Source organism: Homalodisca vitripennis, chromosome 1, assembly GCF_021130785.1.
Source record: "Homalodisca vitripennis isolate AUS2020 chromosome 1, UT_GWSS_2.1, whole genome shotgun sequence".
NCBI classification, from domain to species: domain Eukaryota; kingdom Metazoa; phylum Arthropoda; class Insecta; order Hemiptera; family Cicadellidae; genus Homalodisca; species Homalodisca vitripennis.
In genome coordinates this window covers 105,086,367-105,107,849 of record NC_060207.1, presented here as the reverse complement: position 1 = coordinate 105,107,849, position 21,483 = coordinate 105,086,367, and the positions used below count along the sequence as shown (strand labels likewise).

The 21,483-nt window shown below is 30.1% G+C and overlaps 1 protein-coding gene across 1 annotated transcript in view; it reads right to left on the bottom strand.

Annotated features, from left to right (window-relative positions):
* The window catches only part of LOC124374363 (trace amine-associated receptor 3-like), a 28,433-nt gene extending 9,155 nt beyond the window's left edge, over positions 1-19,278 (bottom strand). The window contains exon 1 of the mRNA XM_046832613.1: positions 19,135-19,278. Within this exon, the coding sequence (XP_046688569.1) occupies positions 19,135-19,278 (144 nt within the window). The remainder of the gene's footprint in view (positions 1-19,134) is intronic.
* Positions 19,279-21,483: the final 2,205 nt, after the last annotated feature.

The window sequence follows — 21,483 nt, the reverse complement described above, 5'->3', positions numbered from 1 at the left end:
TTGAATTTGTTGCTACAAGGCTGATTGTTGCTACAAGGCTGACTCAACATTTGCTTCGGAAATATAATTCATTCAAACCATTAATGTTCGTACACATGCAAAGCTGATACCACTGCGTGCAAATCAGCGGGTACGTGCTGGCAGTGCAGATATAAAAGGCAAAGTAGTTGCAAATTCAACTATGGAAAAAATAATAATACCTGAAGAAATTAAAATAGGCATTCATGATAAGTCATGACAAGAAGGCAAACCCAAAATTGGCGACGCACATATAATTGTCTGGAACCAAAAGTGCTCATACCGGTACGAAACCTACGAAATTATGTGCGAAGGCGCGGGAGTAACTCCTAGTAATATTATAAATGCGAAATTAAGTTTGTTCGTTATAATTAATTGTTGCATATAAACATTGTATTACAACAAATCTGTCATATGTTTAATCAATGTAATTCCAATTTTAAACGTACGGCTTCGCACGGGTCACATAGATTTTTAAAATCTTTTAATCGGTAATTTCTTTGTTCAGACGTTTAAAAAGCTGTCTGAGAGCGATGTCTTTGTCAATGACGACTAAGACGAATTTCACAATCAGTAGAAGATTCTTTTACTCTGCGACTATTTCTCTAGAATTTGAGAGCCGAATTTCCCTCTTTTTCATTTTCATTATTACGTTGCAGACGCATTCGTTTTGAATCTCTTGAACTTCTACGTATACTTGTACTACATCTTCCTTGAGACAAAGTTCGTTCTCTTCGTGTATCGAAAGACAACAAAAATATACAATTATTTCCTTACGACAAATGGTTCAGTTAGGTATCACAAGGCACAACAATTTTACGTCTCCGAAACTTGACACTACATATGTACTTGTATAGGTTATATTTACTCAAACAAATCATATGCGGAAACATAATCATACATTATTAATATAGTTTTTATTTCTTTTTTGGCTTGGTATTCATACCATTAAGCTACATATATTTTGTCGTATTAATTAATTCTAATCAGTTGCCACGTTTTTTCTTTAGCGTTTGAATGAATTATTTATATTTTTTGGTGATATGTAAGTAATCTTTGAAAGACCAAACTTTTTTACTTATTTGGTAGAAAATAACTTTCAATCAAAAAACACCTATTTACATTCAAATTTTTCAAACGAATAAATAATACTGTACTTAATTACCACATACATTACTAAAACCAACTCTATACAAAAAATAAACTGTTGAAGAATAAAATGTTTTTGTGTGTTGTGTTACAACAATAAAATAACAGTAACTGCTAAATTTGTGGATCTAAAACTATATTAAGGCAGTAACTCTACTAATCGGTTCTACTTAACTTTAGTTAAAGATCTTGGATTTTCATTTCGCAATGAATTGTGGTATGATACCAACCACTCAGAGCACAGGTGCCTTTCTTCGGTATAAGTCGCACAATTAAAACACTCGGGCTTTTAAAGTAATACCTATCTACCAAAAATGAAAATGGAGTTGCTTCTCTATATATAGCACAGCATAAGGATTCTTTCCTTGCTTCTTAGCCTCTACGGGAGTTATAGTATGAAACAATGAAATTATACCGGGTGTCTTAAAAGTCCCTATGACAGCTTCCTATTTTCCATATTTTATTTCATATAAGTTTTCCTCAGCAAATAAGAATGTACAAAATATTATTCGGTTGTTCCAATCACGAAGTAGCCTGAAACATCTACATGTAACTTATAAACTTTTAGGTAGTGTTCAGTAAACGGCCTAACGGAGAATAGTGAAAAGAACAACCAAATACAAACTAACAACGGTTTTGCTGCGTAGAACCCGAAAATAATTTTGAATGAAACATATACATAATCAACCGAGCATTTTTTGAGAAATTTACACTAAAAAATTATCATTAGTCGATTATAAGCTACTCACAGGTGGAACATGCCAGGATACTGTTGATGGGTGTTGCAATAAATGGACATCGAAAGGATTAGGATTTCAATCATCACATTATTATTTCTCGAATCATATTTGTTACCTAATATATCTACAATAAATCGTCAGTCACGTACATTAAATTGTCAGCAAACCTTATTAGAAACCAACTATTAGGCTTAAAAATATATAGAAATTAATTATTAATTAATACTTTATTAATACTTCTCATATAAAGTATGCCTGTATTAATGTTTTAATAAATTCAAGGTTATGTGCTTATAACATGCAAATTGGATCTTTGCTTCTAGACTATGAGTAAAGTTTCTCATCTCTAAAGTTGCAGTCGCATACAGCTGACTAAATGATCGATGGCTGAAGTTGAATTCATTGTTTATAAAATATCAGTTATACAAAGTTGGTTTAGCCTCGTTTTCATCAAAACTCTAGCAATTACAGTATGCTCGGTATTAAATTTTCTGTACGCCACCTTCTTAATCAGACAATCAAGAGGTAGTGAATTCAAATTCATTTTCATACTTTGTAATGAATTGGAAGCTGGTCAAGAGGTTATCTGGGACGTTTAAGTACAATAAAATGTTTATATTATGCCACATCTACGATACTATAATTTTGTAATTATTTTGATATAATGAACTATGTAACATAATCATGCAACAACATGATTTTTTACAATATTATGTAATACAGCAATCTGGTTTTTTCCAGTACATCTTGTCGGATGCATATTTTTCAAGAATGATTTAAATTTTTACAAGGACTTATGTGAAACGATAGGTTTTATAGGTGTTGATTTGGCAGTTAACAGCGATAACTATGTTAGATAATTAACTCTGCTAGATTTAATTATTTTCAAGGTAGTCAACTTGGTAGTAGAACTGTTTCAATTAAAATTTTTTACTAGAGCCGTTAAAAAATTTCAAAATGTAAAATAATGGATACGACTAATCAGTGTAACGTTAAACAATGGTCGGATTTTACAATATTGCATCAAAACATTCGTAGTATGAGAAGTAACTTCGATTTATTCATTGCTGAATTAAGTAGTAGACATTTGTTTCCTGAAAATAATTGTACTGACATAAATATGGATAGATAATGAAGAGTTACAGTTTTTTAAAATTCCAAATTATAAAAGTTTTTCAAATGCAAATGAAAATCAAAGGGCAGGAGGTATAGCAATTTTTGTAAAGTTGGATGTTGAAATTTTTTATATGTGAACCGATAAACTTTTTAAAACAGCAGATCTAATGATATTAGAATTTAAGTTTAATTCACAGAGGTTTTGTTTGTTTGCAATTTACAGGCTGCATAGCTTCAGCAAGGACGATTTCCTAGTTGAGATTAATGAGTATTTTTTTCGTAATAATAATTTTAAAACAAAAAAGAACGCTCTTTTCATCGGGGACGCTAATTTAAATTTATTTGAAAATAGTATGATAATTGACAATTACAATGCGTTTCTTTACTCAAACGGATTCGATTGTTTATTGAAAAGAACCAACTAGAGTAACGAACAGAATCAGTTTCATGCATCGATCACGTGTTTGCTAGATTAGCAAAACAAAGTCAAGACTCAAGTCGATGTAAAGGTAATAGACGCGAATATTACAAATCACAGGATGGCTGTTGTGTGTGTGCGGGTGGTCGTTGGGCGGGGGAGGGGTGGAGGGACAGACATCAGCTGATTCTGCCGGCCCCTCCCCACCCTCCTATCGCGTAGATTACGACTGGCTTCTTGCGCGACTTGAACAGGTTTAAATGGGTAGAAGTCTACGACGATAAAAAACCCGTCAACTGCGTTTGATACTTTTCATAATACCATCCAAAAAAATAATTTCTGAAAGTAAATTTGAACAATCAACCAAACAAGCGGCGTTTTTAAAATTAAACCTTGGATGAGTGATTGTATTTTGCAAAAAAATAAAAATAAAAAAATACACTCTATAAACTCGTTAAGCATCACCCAAACAATGGAAAATTAAAATTGCGTTATAAAAATTACAGGAATAAACTACAATTTGAAATCAGAAATTTAAAAAATTCTTATTACGAGAATACTTTTTATAAAATGTAATGGAGCTTCGAGGACTACGTGGAAGGTTATAAATGAAATAACAGGGACAAACGTCAAAACGACCTCCCATACAGTCTTTGAATATTAATGGTAACGAAATCTGCGATATTAAACAAATTTGTAATGAGTTTTAATTCATTTTTTTTGTCTATTGTAGATAAGCTAGACATAAAAAAATTAAAACCTGATAACTTTGACTTATGTTGTTATAAGAGATTTTTTAAGTTTATATAATTCAAGCAATTCCATGTTTTTAGCTCCAGTAGTGGTAGAGATGATTTAGTATCTGTTATAAGAGATTTGAAAAATAACACCTCGCCTGGAATTTGATAACATTAGCTCATCTCTAATTAAATTGATGTATCCAAAAATAGTGAATGTCTTACTGTACTTAATTAATTTAAGTTTTGAAAAGGGCATATTTCCGGATATTTTAAAAACCGCTGTGGTAATTCCTTTGCATAAGAGTGGACCGAATAATGACTGCAAAAATTTCAGACCGATATCTTTACTCTCAACTTTTGCAAAGATTTTTTTGAAAAAATTATGAAAAAAAGATTAGTTAAATTTCTTGAGCAAACCCATTTCTTCTTTAGTAAAAATCAGTTCGGTTTCAGAGAGGGCTTGAGTACTGAAACTGCGTTAAAAAACTTTATGGATGATGTACTTGAAGCGATAAATTCAGGACGCAAAGTTAGTGGATTATTTTTGGACATAAAGAAAGCTTTCGATACTGTAGATCATGACATTCTTTTTAAATAAATTATACTGTTGCGGTATCAGAGGAAACGTTCTTTCCTGGTTTTCAAGTTACTTAAATAATAGGAGACAATGTGTAAAAATTAGCAATACTTTCAGTGACTTTGGTATAATAAAAAGTGGAGTACCCCAAGGGTCAGTATTAGGTGCAATATTGTTTATAGTATATATTAAATGATCTCTGTAATTCAAATTTATATGGTAGAATAACATCATTTGCTGACGACACAGCATTAACTTACATAAAGGATGACTGGAATGATATAGAAGAAGCAATGAGTATAGATTTAAAAGCCCTTCAATGGTGGTTCTCAAAGAACAATATGTTATTAAGTCCCGAAAAAACAAAGTACTTAAATTTTAGCCTGAAAAAAGATCCACAACATTTTACCAAACAAACAAATTTTATACAATTGTGTGAGTTGTTTGTGTACAAACAAAGAGTGTCCTGAGTGTGCATTGTGTCTCAGGCTGACAATTTGAAATACCTGGGAATCTTGCTGGATAGGGAAATAAACTGGAAAAAACACATAGACATGGTAAAGAAAAAACTTAATGGTATTTTAAGAACCTTTTTATTTTCTACAAAATATGTGTACAGAGGAAGTTATGAGAGAATGTTATATATTTTCATTAGTAAATAGTAGATTAGAAATACGGAATATTTTGCTGGGGTGGAACCTATGAAACCAATTTAAAGCCTCTTCTAATGCAACAAAAGAAATTCATTCGATTAGTTAAAAGAAAATGTATGGTACGAGCCATCTCATCCATTATTTATAAGTTTAAACATTTTTTCCAATTACATATTTGTTTGTGTATAAGGTTTTAAAAATATTTTATGTCACTAGTGGTAATTTGCCTGTATTAATTAATATCTACAAAAAATAAATTAAGGCACAAAGACAAAATAGCAGTTCCAAAACCTAATTTTAACTATTTTTAGAAAGAGCTATTTTTTTAGGACCTAAAATGTTTAATACAATACCAAAAGATATAAGTAATTCAAAAAATATACATATTTTTTTCAAAACTATTGAAATTATGGTTATTAAGTAAACAGAATATAAATTGTCTTCTGCATACCATAAGTTAAAAAGTTTTATTCGGATCAAAGTTGCACATAAGTATACATTTAGAATTAACATAGATATTTGATAAACAGGAGTTTTTCTAATCAAAATTAATTTTCAACATTCTATCTGAGCTATCATGAATTTAATTTTAGCATGAAGGAACCTCTGCACAGGCTTTGCCTTTAGAGGCCCTATATATTCATAAAAGTATGTTTCATTAAAATATTTGTTAGTATAATCAATATAACTGAAGTGTTTCCTTTTTTTACTTTTAGTATATTTTTTGATGTAAGAGTCACCATGCAAGTGGTATATTTAAATGTGTGCTAAGTACTACATATTGTTAAATTGATTCTTAAGTTATTAGTATACAATTCTTGTACTTGTTTAAAAATATGTACGGAACACTTTTATGAATAAAAAATATTCTTATTCTTATTCTTATATAGAGAGAAAACCAACTAAAGAGGTACACTTATACTATGATTATAAGTCTGATTCTAATTAATTAGTAAAGATAATTCTTAAATGGATAAGTACTCATATTTGTAATGTTTTTTATTTATATGAATGCATTATTTTGTATGAATGAATTTTAATACTAAATGTTAATACGCTGTTAGGAAAGAGAACAATGTATTCCAAACTTCTAGTAAGTCCAATCACAAAACTAATAAATACAAAAGTCAGTTTGGTTGGAATTAAGAATAGCATCAAGTACTATTGTCAATTACAGCTTGTTGGTTAGACTTATTTGTTTATTTACTCCATTTGTTTAATATAATTATGAATATTTGATTGAATATTTTTAGAAGTAAGTGCAAGTTTTATTTTGTTCATGTTGTACTATTTGTCCACTTGTGATACAATCATAAGGCACATACATTTCGTAGAATATTAATTTCACGAATATAAAGATTTGTATATTCTTTTTGTTTTAGGAGAATGTTTTCAGAACTGTTGCAGGTGCTCCTCGATTGTATACAAAGCGATACTCCGAGCGTGACCATCCCACACAGAAAACATTCCAAGTCACGATTATCAGAAACGATATTGAAAAAGAAATAAAAATTATTGATGTTAAGGCACTACAAAGCAACTGACCAACACGCAGTTAGAAATTACGTAATAAAATGATTGTATACATTAAGAAACCATATGTTATCGTAATACAAGTATCACTGTTGCTCAGCTTTTTTGAAGTTTGTAAGTAAAACAGACATTTAAAAACGCTGTAATAAATCTCATGCGAATAGCCTTCCTATCCGATTATAGGACTTCTGAGCCTATCATAATGTAGTGATTTGTTTATCAATACATGTTTAAAGTACATTACGAAGTTCATACATATTTTACGAAATTTGTTACATTCTTATTTGTAATAACTGAGACCAACGTCTAAATAATATCAAATACATAACTTTCTCCAAATACTTATAAACTAGAAGGTATAGAAATGAAGTTTAACTTTTAGAAATATGATGTGTCACATGACCTAAGCTCTCGTTAATTTTTTACGAGAAATTTTAATTAGACATTTTTGGTAATGTACGAAAAGTTTGAAATAACGTTCAAACGACATACCGTTCGAAATATTCCATTGTGCTTTTGTCAACAAACACAATTTTACACTAGCAAATTTAAATATAAAACTACTGCAATAGAATAGAAAAAACTCAATAAACTTCCAAAAATCCCTGACATTTGTACAAAACTTAAGATATTTCCCAAATTTAGAACCAAAGTTTTACGGCGTTTCAGACCGTTTGAATGCTGTGCCATGATGATCTATATTGCTATTTAAAATTTATAAGATTCGAATCTGTGACCCTCATTTTCGGACACACCGCGCATTTTTAACGTGACAAAAACAATTTTATGGCGTTTGCCGTATGCGTTTTATTTGGTTTACCGTGTAACTGCTTCGTTTTCTTCAAACGGTTCAACCACGGATAATTGCAACCGGGTGGTTTGAAACACCTGTATATATAAAAAATAGTAAGTACTTGTACAATACTTGAATACAAATAAACCGTTATTAACCACACTAAATTCTATGGTTTTAATTTTTTTATAAATAAAGGGGCTTTTTTACAAAGTTATGTTTTTAAAAGATTTAAAATTTCTAAAATAAATAGAACTAACACTACATAAAAACTTAGGTGTAAAAAATAAAAATAAAATACAGTAAGTAGATAGGTGTCACTTACACCTGATTTACAAATACAAGTAAAGCAAGTTGCCACCGATTATATACTCTTTTAAGTTGTAAAATACTGTATAATGTTTAGTTGAGCTTCGCTACTACTGTCCAGTTAAACCCCATAAATGAAATCCACCATCTTCGAACTCGACCTTGCCTGTAAAGGATGCAAAAATTGAAGTTCATAGATAAGATCGTTCTCGTAGACACAATTTACTTAGGACAGTTGGAGGAATCGTAGATAGAAGCACGGACAAAGCTAACTTACCATACAAAATTAAAATTCAATTTACAAAACAATTTGCATTGTTCAAAGACTGTTTTTATAATTCCGAACTATGAATATATAAATATTAGGAGTATATGTTGTTATAAATACCACTACCTAAAGTATTAATTGATAGTATAATACAATGTCAATAAAACTAAAAATATCGTCAATTACGCATTACTTTAAGTCTGCTCCCCAGACTTGGGAATTACTCGTACGTTCAACAGCTCGTCCTAGGAATAAAAAGCATGTTTTATAAAGTAATGCTTTACATTCTTTTCAAAAGGTGCCTCAGTTAAAGAAGTCTTCAAACTAGGCTGTAAATCATTGAATGTTTTGAAAACAACATATGACATGGACCTTTTTGAAATGTTGTTTGGTATGGTGCCACCGTATTGATGACTGTATCTCTGTGTGCAATACAGGAGATTATATTTAGAGAAAGATTGCATTTTTTAAATGTAAGCATTGAGATAAAAAACAACAGTGAAGTCAAAGTCAAAAGGTTTTCGTTAGTAAACTCTGCCCGCCCACTGTCTCGACTACCCATGCCTCATATCACTTTAACAACTTGTTTGTAGTTTCAAAACTCTCCCAACATATTATTCGCCAATAATTTAAACTCATACGTTACTTTACGACAAGGTTTAATAGTCAACTTTTACCTTGCAGCCAACATTAGAAGATGATTATATTAATTTTCTGATCAGTAAGTTATACCGTTTATATGCGTTACCTTATCAATTATTAAATTACTGTATCGAATTTGTCATTGATTTCTAAATATAATTTCGTGAATGATTAGAAATGTTACGTCTATAATAAAACATATTCTTGTAGAGTCTATACTGTAGTACTTACACGATATTAAAATATTGATTACATAACTTAATCAATAATTATTTGATACAAATGCCATGTTTGCATAAGTTTTGAAGTTTTTATGTAGACAGAGAGGTTCTCATGTACAAGATTATAATTTTGTTAGCAATGTTTAACTCGCTGTGAACCAGAATATTTAGATCTTTTATCACTATAACGGGCAGATAAACCTAATAACTTCTTAACACGATTGATTTATCCAATATACAATACACGTGCTGTTTAAAAATCATTGCGATTCTGTGTACAGTTTGATCTGAGTTCTGTTTCAATCTGTTGACTTTGTACAGAAGACCTGCATAAACTACTTTATAAGGAAAACAGGTGATAATTCTAAAGCACTTGCTAAAATGCCTAATCTGTGAGCTATTATGTACTTCCAACGGGGTTCGGGTATTTGTTATTTATTTTGTTTATAAAATAAATGTTGTTTTCGACCTAGTATATTAAAAAAAACTATAACGACTTAGTACCACAGTTTTAAAAATACTTCTATTTGGAAAATACTTAGTTCTTTACAAACTGACTTTATATTAAATTGTATAATAATTACTAATATTCATAAACTTTTGTAATTTTACAAGAAAGTAAGATGTTCAATTTCAATTTTAGAACTAAGTATTCCATAATATAAATATATAACAAATAAAAAGTTTCCTCACAAAACCATAATTTCGAACAATTTAAAATATTTAAGTTAAGTTTTGGATTTAATTTAAATATTACAATTAAAGATTTCTCAAAATCCATAGTACACGAAACAACTCGAGTCTTATAAACATATATAGGAAACTATAATAATTATTATTGTGAGCTAGCAAAAAAATAAACGTTTAATTCCCACCACTAGTGACCATGCTGAATATTAACATTAGTGTTTTTAAATTACACTTTACCCATTAACATTCCACCGCGTTTTAAATTTATTGACAGGTTTAAAAAGGTTTGCTATTCAAATTACCTCCACACACATTCATTGATAGTTGACATAGCCGTGCAGTCAAACAAACCTGACCGCGTTCACAGTTTCTATAATGTGTCATTTTTATGCTGTTTTTTTGTATGATTTCATTCATTCTTTTTCAACCGATAGATCTCGTAATCTGTATAAAATCTCGAGAATACAATAAGACTTGAAATATCGCATGCAACCTCAGTGAAGTCTGTTACGAACACAGTATGGCGTACTTCTGACTTGTAATCGTAGATACACACAAATATGAAATGAAAGAATAAAAATTTAATTTATAATCTTAATATTTTTGTAATCTTGGTATAATTTATTTGGACAGCACGTTCTGTTAAGGATTTATATAATGAATATAGTGAATTGAAATGTTTTAGGTAATCAAGTTGACTGTGCTATACTAAAAGTTCAACGTGTAGGATGTGACAATGCTAGAATATTGTGTTGTGTATGTATCTCAACTTAATGATACACGTGCTCAGGGAATCAATCAGTTTCCCTGTTAAAGTAAGGGTTTATGTAGGAATATATGCAGAAAACTACAGATAATATAGTGTTTGGTGAAGGTACATGCAATAGATATTACGTCGACGTGTACTTGGATCCCGTCTGCATCTGAATTAACGTTTTAGCACTAGAACTATTGTCCAATAACTGTTTAGCTATAATTCATTAAGTTAAACTACTACACAATAACTGTCTAGCTATAATTCATTAAGTTAAACTACTAAACAATAACTGTCTAGCTATAATTCATTAAGTTAAACTACTACACAATAACTGTCTAGCTATAATTCATTAAGTTAAACTACTAAACAATAACTGTCTAGCTATAATACATTAAGTTAAACTACTAAACAATAACTGTCTGGCTATAATTCATTACGTTAAATTACCAAACAATAAATGTCTAGCTAGAATACGTTAAGTTAAAATTCTAAACAATAACTGTCTAGCTATAATACATTAAGTTAAACTACTAAACAATAATTGTCTAGCTATAATACATTAAGTTAAACTACTAAACAGTAACTGTCTAGCTATAATACATTAAGTTAGACTACTAAACAATAATTGTCTAGCTATAATACATTAAGTTAAACTACTAAACAATAACTGTCTGGCTATAATACATTAAGTTAAACTACTAAACAATAACTGTCTAGCTATAATACATTAAGTTAAACTACTAAACAATAACTATCTAGATATAATACATTAAGTTAAACTACTAAACAATAACTGTCTAGTTATATGTATACATATACATTTAGGTAACAGCTTCACTGCGGCTCTATACTGAGTGCGACCATCTAATCTCCCTACTCTTCGGCGCCGTAAGGCGTCTGCCGCAATTAAACATGGAAATTCATCTAAATCTTGGCAACTGTGGTAAAACCATTTTTAATTAGTTTGTAATTAACTACTTTATTGTTTATTTGGAATTAGGTTTACTTAAAAAATTAACTTTTAATTCAATGTGCTGCATGGGTTATTTTTGCTAACAATAAAATAGTATATATAAGAGAGTATATAAACCTCTCTAAACTCTTTGGAATATTATTAACAGAGAGTTAGTGAAGCGTGTCACTCAGGAAAATTCCAAAATTTACATTTATGTTTATCAATGTGTCTGTCCACACGATATCTTGGGATTGAATTGACCTAAAGACTTGAAATTTTGCAAGAAGCTTCAGTTCTATAATACAGGCAACACCGAGTTTGGTAAGGGTATATGTTACTACTTAGTATTTGGCTAAAATCAAATCCATGTTCTTTTAAAGAAATTTTATACATTTGTACAAGTTTTTATTTTGTAAGGTTACAATATTGCTTCTAAATGTTTAACAGGTTTACAATTATATTAAAAAGCTAACGTTAAGGGTAATTTAGTGTTTTTTTAATAAAATATCTCGACTAATGACGTAACTTCAGTTTTATATTACGAGCTGACAACTTCATGTGAAATCTACCATTCTTCCGACTTACCCGAATACGATTTAAAATTTGTTTACATATTTTAACACTACTATGGAACCTAACTTGATGAAAAAGTGTTAATAATAATATGGAAAGATATCTCGAGAAAGATTTCATCTGTATACTTAGTATTTTTGCAGGAAACTTCGTTTCTACGAAGATGACAATGCTTTCTAAGATGCATGTACATATTTTGCAGTACATATAACATGAATTTAATAAAAAAGAAGATGTGACAGCACATACATAAGTAGTAATACGTAAATAGTACATCTCAAACAAATTTAAATCTTATTTAAATCGAATCATTAGGAATCTGTAGGTCTTGAATAAGACACTATATTGCATTATATAGGGTTTCATAGAATGACGCCACAAAGAAGTGAATGTAAATTACTCCTGACAGCTGACCTTATTATGCTCAGTTATTATCAGCGAGTTTGCTGTAAAATATTTTACCATCACACCTCGCTACACCATAACCTCCCACACAGTGAAAGTATCTCCTACTTTTATTACTAGTATTAGTAATACCTGTGCTAGTTACACTTAGATCATAAATTAAAAATTGTTAGTGATATATATATATATATATATATATATATATATATATATATATATCAATAGCAAAAATTAAGCTGATCCAAACTTTATCTTTTATAATGAAGATATAATATTATATACTAGTTCTTTATGCATGAGTATGTATTTAATTTAGCATAAAAAATATTAGTCAGTAATTTATATGATTTAAAGTTTATTAAAACTATTTTAGGCCACACAGTAAACAGACGTTTTACAAATAGTGTACCAAGAGAATGTTTATTTACATTACAGTGAAAGATCATTATGGAGGTCCATCGTTTACTTTGGAGGTTTACTGGTTTATTTAATGTTGAAAAGGATCATTTTACCAACATTATACCAACAAGTTTTTGTTTATTAAAAATGAAGAAACAAAAAAAGGATCTGGTATCAAGATTGTGACATAAAATACTGTTGGCGAGAGAAAAGAAGAGACCTGGCCCGTGCCGGCGCACAGCTGTGTACTAGTGTGTTGCCGCCCGGTAATTTCAGGCGCTTCGCCCCACAGCCAACCCTGCGAATTGTTTATCCTAGCAATGGAACAGTGAAACAATAATGGAATTACGAAACAGGGCGCGGCAACATACTAGAAGTAACGCCTGCAAATTTCAGATAGGCCAGAATCCAGGTCTCTTCTTTTCTCTCGCCATCAGTACATGTAGTTAAAAGCACTAAAACCAAGCTTCAAACATAGAAGTTATGAACCAAATCCATTGGCAAGTGCGTTCATCCTTACTGCTATGGTCGGTCCGCCTATTACTAGTTGCCAAGATATCTCTTTTTCTCAAATCGAAGGCTCAATGGAACATTTTATGTACAAAGTATAAAATAATTATTAATGTTTTCATCTGTAGGGAATCAAAATATGAATGCTAATTTTGCAATGTATCTTCATTATTAAAAGATAACTAAATATATTTTACAATCAAAATTTTATTAATGGGAAAAAATTATTTACGTAAAACGTGTAAACAATATTAAGATCAAAAATAACTTAAGTACATTGTTAATTAATTTTTATTTAAATAAAACAACACTACAGACAAGGAGCAAATTACTTAAATATAAGTTTCAGGAATAAAGTGAACAATTTGGTGATATAACCAATGTAAGGGATGTCGACGTCTTTTCAACCTAAAAACCTTTGTAAAAGGTTTTGTTATATTATTAGTTTAAGTGTTGAAAATGGTAGTAAATGTTGAAAGCCCCCTCCACATCACTCTCCATTTTTAAGAATATTATGATTGATCATAATTATATTCAAACAAAATGAGATCAGCTTTTATTTCTCACATACTAAAAAATATGTGTTTTAACACAGCTTATAGAAATATTAATATCATTCTTAGAAATACTTTATTTTTTTTCATACAAATTCATGGTTATTTTTGGATTTCAAACAAATAATCAGTTATTTCAACGATTAGTTTCTTTAAAATTTGCAAGAAGGTTCCAGATCTCGTGAAATAAATTCATGAGACAGTGCTATGAAATATATGAATATCTTAATAACGTCTGATGAAAGATATACCAATGAATAACTCAAGAATTGCCACGTAAGCTAAACTTTTGTTTCGTAAAAAGCAGTATAAGTATATATTTTTGTAATGTAAAAAATTATTTAGCCATTATAAAAAAAATATACGATCAGATATACTTTATAAAAACTTGGAATTATAGACCAAGCATGTTCTCATATTAATTTATTACTCGGTTTTATACTGCAGTAAATATAATCAATAATACCGTTTTCAGTTTACGCAAGCGGATTTTCTCTTTTACCTTACTATATATTATGGTGATTCGGAAGTCACCTTTAAGCCGTTGGTCTTCAGGTTAAGTGTTAGAGAGTGTTACCTAACTGCGCCTGGTAAAATAAGACTTCTTTACTTTACTATCTGCAAACACAGCAAGGTACATTGTCAGCATGCCCTACCTACCGCAGTACACTTGTTTCCAGCACAAGCGGAATATCAGCGATACTCTGAACATTTTACAATTGTTGTACTACTAAGCTTTATGTATATCTTAACAGGGATTGAAACTTATAGTTTATCTGAACTTTAAAGGATGTACGCTTTTAATAATCCAACATTGCAGTAATGAATTTGTATATTTGGTATCATTTGTATGTCGATAATGGAAACAGAGCCGTGTACACTGCGAGTGATGTAAATCAACGACGTATTCTGACATTGTAGAAATCAAGGATACAAGTGCTACAGGATTTTTACGGAAATATTACTTGACCACTTTTACACATTAGCGTTACAATGGCACTAAATATACTGCAATAATATTACATTTCATCATAAATACTAACGTTCACTAATTTACTATATTTATTTATATTTAAAAACATTCTTTTTATGATTTTGTTTACACAAAAATAAACACCCATGTCGAGTTATTAATAAAGAGTAATAAAAATAAGTACATGCAGTCGAAATCAATTTTAAGACCTTTGGTTCTTTACAAGCCGGCTGTGTATTACAATTATTATCGGATAAAAAGTAATATAAATTTCATCTAAATTCTTTTTAATACTCAGATAATTATTTGAGTCCGGTGCATTCTATACAAGTTCATGCGAGTTTTTGGCGTTCCTCCTCTCTTTGCCTTATGCATTCTATCGAAGAAATATAAGATAAACAATGAATAATAATTCTTTTTTTTTCAATTGTATTTAAATTTTTACAAATAAACTTTCATGAAATATAAAATTAATGAATTAAATAAATAAGTATTAATGATCTCAGCTAAACAATAAAAATAAATTAACTTATATCTAAATAGGTCTCAGTTGTAATAATTCGTTCAGTTTTATTTTAAAACTGCCCACATAAATAATGTGTTTTAGTCTGTAATTAAAGATCATTGAAATAGCTTGGGGACATAGTATGAGAAACCCTTCCTCCCGATTTGTAGCCTTACTTTAGGAAGTAAGTGGTCTGCATCCTGGACTATATGTAGCCTAGCGCATGGCTAAACTGATAGTTTCATCACATTTAATTCTATGCAATATTATTTTTTCTTGTATATATTATTCAACTAATTGCATATATTATAAAAACTAAACTAAAATCCTATTTTGTATATCCAATAAATCTACTCAGTTGAATTAAAGAGGGCATGTGTTGAAGAATTATTAGTCGAAACACATAGGCTATTTTGTTTCGGGTAAAACTCATCCATTGTCAATATCGACTTACAGAGAATATTCATTAAAATTGAGTTCATATGGTAGGGTAATTAAGATTAAATATGGTATAATCATCTAATAAAAAATATTCCAAATAACTAAATAGCTGCCATCATACAGAGGTTGTCAAAAGTTTATTTATTATATTATTAAACTCCATTGACTAAGATATTACAAAAAATACGCTACTGTAGACCTCCTAAGTTGAAAGTGCCTGAGTTCACTAATAACACGTACTTAGTGGAGATTCTTCGACATACAGTGTAGAATATAGTGAAGAAAGTGCCTTTACAAAATGTTTTTCAATTTTGCAGATTGCAATTTAAAGCAATCAATACATTTTAATTTAAATGAAATGAAATTCAGCCAGTTCCCAGATATTTGTACTATATTTCCAGTAACCCAGCACAATTCCCAGCACAGTTCGTGCACACCCACAGTATGGACTGGTAGCGCTAATAAGGACAGCTGCTAAACCAACAGCGCATGCAATCTCTGTATCTGAACTGCCTCCCAGCGCCTACTGCTTCTGATATCTAGTTAATGGTTTTAGAATTAAAACACTTTTAACAAACAAACAAGGTTAAAATGTGTATACTTGTTTTACTTCTTCATAATAAAATTCCATCTAAACTTTGTGCTTTAACTAAAATTAGCCCTTCCGATTCAGTCGAAAGATGTAGGTAGATTTTGTGAAACCTGAAATATTATTGTATTTGTTTCAGCATCCCTAACGCTAGTAGTTGTGATGGAAAAATTATCACAGTATTTACGGGTACTTAATATCTCTAGATCCGTTTCAGATACAAAACATTCATTATAGGAAATATTTAGGGAATTCCAGAACACATTTTTTCCAGATACATGAATAACGGATTGGTGATTTTTAAAAGTTTGCACGGTATCCATAATAAAATGAAGTAGCGTAAAAACAAGCTTGGCGAACTTAATCGAGATATTTATAAGACCAAACTTGTTTGAGCATACCTAACATTCATAAATCATGGATTTTTAACAATGTATTATAAGTGTAAACGGACACCATACTGATACACGTTAGAAACTTATTTTATATGATAGCCAAAAGTCTATTAAGTGGGTAGAACTCGTAGAAACTCTACTTGGTTGTTCTAGTTCTACCGTTTTCCTTATACAAATAGTAGCCATTGTAAACAAGTGTGTCAGGAAATGTTCTTGGGAAACAAAATAAATTTGAAACAGTCTTAAATTTACTCTTTGTTTATTATACAGTTTTAGTGGAATTATTCTTCTTGTACAGCACTTAGGCGTTAAAGAAGCCCATTTGTTTTAAATGGGTTGGAAATTTACATTTATGTCTATATATCTGTCAGTCAATCTCTCATGTCTTCATGAACGTATAGAATTGAAATTTTTTTTGGCTGTTCATCTCGAGATCGATGTTTGTACTCGAGATATATGTCGAGATTACACATCACTCCATGAGATTTAACAGAGCGTTCGCAATCATCGCAAAAATAAATCGCAAAATTATTAATATAAAAACAAACAGCACAATTTAAACATGTGATATTTAATAGATTACTTGGTAAGATCTGGATGATCTATTGTATCATTTTATTTTTTATATTATAGACAAGATAGAATTCATTGACGGCGTTTTCCCTCTAGAGAATTAAGCTGAGTTTTAGCAAAGCCTATAAGGCTTACTTAGGCTGAGTTATAACTCAGGGTGATAAGTTATTAATGTTAGCTACAAACATTAAACATTAGCCATATATTTCCGTACATTTTAATAGATCCAGACAAAAATGTTTACAGTTTGTTCGCCACTCTTAACTTCCAAAATGTTTCCAGGTAGTAGCGATTCATCTTGTTTGAACTTTTTAACTCAATTATTTTCAAACATAATACCGAAATAACACTTTTTTTCATAAATGCTATTCTAAACTTTCTTTATCCTTGCACATATTCAACATCTTTTAAAGTTTTAGGTAGTGGCTTGTCATATTTTGAAAAAAAATTGTAATCAACTTGTTCTATTTCCTCATTTATAATGCGTAGAGCAAAACAAAAAATACTATAGAATCATCATGTAATTTAAAATTATTATTTTCTTACATTTTGTATTACATTTGGACGTTTCCTGGTACAGGCTATATAAAGTTTAGAGTAGTATACATGAACATTGCAGAAATAATGGCAAACACTATAAAGTGCTATAATTTCTAGCTGATTCACAGTTAATCACGTACTATGCTATTATATAACCGTACACTTTCTTTACAAAAGTTTTTTATCTGTGTCTAACAATAAAAACATCCATTGTATCCGGTAAAGCTGTTATATTTTATATTTGGCAACATAAACTAAATAGTTGAGTCTTTTTAGTTGCCATGCGATTTCAAGCAACATTTATTTTTCCTCATTTTCTAAAACTCATAATGTTTGAATATGGTTAAAAATTTAGAAAAGGCACACTTATATCTCTGTTGCTATGCATTATGGGCCGCAGATAAAACGGTAATATTCAGCATACCATGAGTAATAGTTTCTAATAATTCACACTGAATGTGGGGTTTCTTATAAGAAAAATAAATATTAAATGTGAATTTACACGTTTAAAAATTCGTTGGCATCGATACACTAAAATCTAAATTTTTGAAACAATTATGTGTTAGAGCCGAATTCATATTTATATATCCCAGTTTTAAACTTTAGCCCAATGTTAAAAGTGAAGCCTCAGATGCGCGGCTGGCAGCTAACTACCAAGCCTCTTAAGCTACGGAACTATTCTAACTAAGCCAAACAGAGATCTTAATATTAAAAGCAGACAGGAAATAGAATTCATACTTTAAATTATTGTTACGAAGTAATATATAATATAATAGATATTATATTATATATTACAATATAATATATTATATATATATATATATATATATATATATATATATATATATATATATAATATAGTGTATAACATACAGATTCATGATCAATGAATAATTATGTTATTACGATTTTAGATACTCCGATTAATTTTGATAAATAAATTGATTATTAGAAGCGAATTGCCAATCACATGTTTTAAGTAAAAAATACTAAATTCATTAACTAATTACTGATTACGATTACGTAATTTCCTTGGTAATTTATGTTAAACTTTTTACTCCTGCTTTAAAACTATACATTTTTTTCCATCAAACTCACGTTTCCGCTGGTGCCGACGGGGCAGAGCTCCTTGTGCGAAGGAACATGATCCCAATATTCTAGAATGAATTGCTCCAGCATCATCTGAAGACTCCCTGGCTGCGGCCGCGCATACGCCACTAGAACTGTCCATCGTACGGTCATTGGTGTTTGATAATAATAATCACCGTGGAGGTTATCTTTTGGCAAGAAAAATTAGATTTAAGATTTATCGTTGACTGAATTTTCACATCAGTACTTGATTGGAAGAATAGGTTTCTCAAGTTCTGTGAAAAGTCAGATGAGATAGTGCGCGTATGCATAAAGTTTATGGAAATGGCACGAAAGAATCAAGTCACATCACAGATGGCAATAAAAAATATATAATATGGATTATCCCAACTCGTTAAATGTTTTGTATACATAGGCTATTATTACATAATTTAACTCGTCTCATTAAGGCTTATACTATGCAGCTTGACCATATAATATTTAACAACCAACTAAATATAGTTGGTAGTCTTCCAATGCCTTGTACAGAGCTCTTACTTGGTTACGGAGTTATCAAAGAATACTTTTAGCAAATAAAATGTCTTTAAAAAATCCAGCTAAAATTGGTGAGAAATGTATTTAGGGATACAAAAATAATTATTTTTAATTCAACTACAATAAAAACGTAACAATAACATTTATATGTTTTGAACTGAAATGTTTTAGACTTTAAAATTAAATTAGTTCCTGATATTGCGGCTGATTTTCTAATTATCCAGAACAATTCCGGTCACAGCAGGTGCTATCCCACAATATGGCCAGCTGCGTCTATAATGGGGCCGGTTGCTAAGCCAACAGCACATGCAATATCTGCATCTGGATTGCCTCCCAGCGCCTCCTAGACTGTGTGCGTCTTCGAGGCTGGAACCGCACATAAATGTTGTACAGTAAGCAAAATTACACGACCGATAACAATATTTGTGTACCTTGCGTATTGAGAGTACAAAAAAATATTAAATTTTTAAATATGCAATATGTTTAAATATTAGAAAAAATTCATTTAAAATTAATAAACCAACTTTTATAATTAGTTTGCCAACTCGCCTAACGTTTTTTTAAAAACAGATAGTGAGAAATTTATTTATTGTTCACCCACTTCTAACTCTGTAAAATTGAATTAACGACATTAAATATACCATACCTTGTCACAATCACTGTTTTATAATTGTATTTTACACAGTTATATGAGTTGAATCCAAGAGAGATTTATAAGGTAGAAAATATGTTTCCATACTTCCGTTATCAGTTTCCAACAAATGCACTTATGCTAGACATGTTGGGCTGGACAACGCCAGTAGGCAAAACTCAGGACAGCGACTGACAACGGCGAGACGGACCAACGCACATACACAATGATACAAATATTTCAAATTTTCCAACGTGTCTACGCCATTATTTTACTACTGTGTATAAATAGTCACATATTATCTTTTAGTTAACATCACTTATTTTCTGACTTATTTTTACATTTTGTACGTAATCTCATATACACTTTTTAAGCTGTAATTCATCACATATTTGCCTATTTTTTAAAATGCATGTGCTTTCCCATTCTTACACCTTAAATTCTTTTTAAAATTTCATGGGGGATGGATTGCAAACCTCGAAACATAACGTTCTATTTTTGTAAACTGTAATGATGATAAATGTCCGCTACCAATCGTCGGCAATAACAATATAAACAAAGAATGTTTGTGATATTAATATTTATATTATTACCGAGTAAACACTGTTGTTTTGAAAGTGACAACCAAAGATGTTCATATAAACATTAAAAATAACTTGTAAAATAGTTAAAAATTAGCACAATAAAAACAAAATGCAGTTAGTGTACTAAATAAATTGTCTTTTCAATTGTTTATGACAATGTATTTAAAGTGAATTGTTTGTAATTATTCAAATAATTGTATGATTAATATAATAAAAAATGAAACTCTATTTTAAAATGTTCTTCATTTAAAATTACTTTAATTTTACAGTTTCTGATCCGAATTTTGTTTATCATTAGATAGATTTACTGGACTCCCCAGCATGAGATACTGCAAACAGCTACGCCACAGCGTGTTACGTGCACATAAATATTATTCTAGCAAATAGATTAAAGCGTTATCTATACTATTATACATTATAAGTTAAAAGTATTGATACACTCTGTTTAGTTTTTATGGGTAAATATGGAGGAATGGAACTCGGTACACCTTTCTAGAAAATAGAATTGAAATTGTTAGTCACTGTTTTAACTTTTCATTTTCATTTCCCAAATTGGGATTTTGGGAGGGAGCTCAAAATCTTTAAATCTAAAAACCCATTAAATGACAT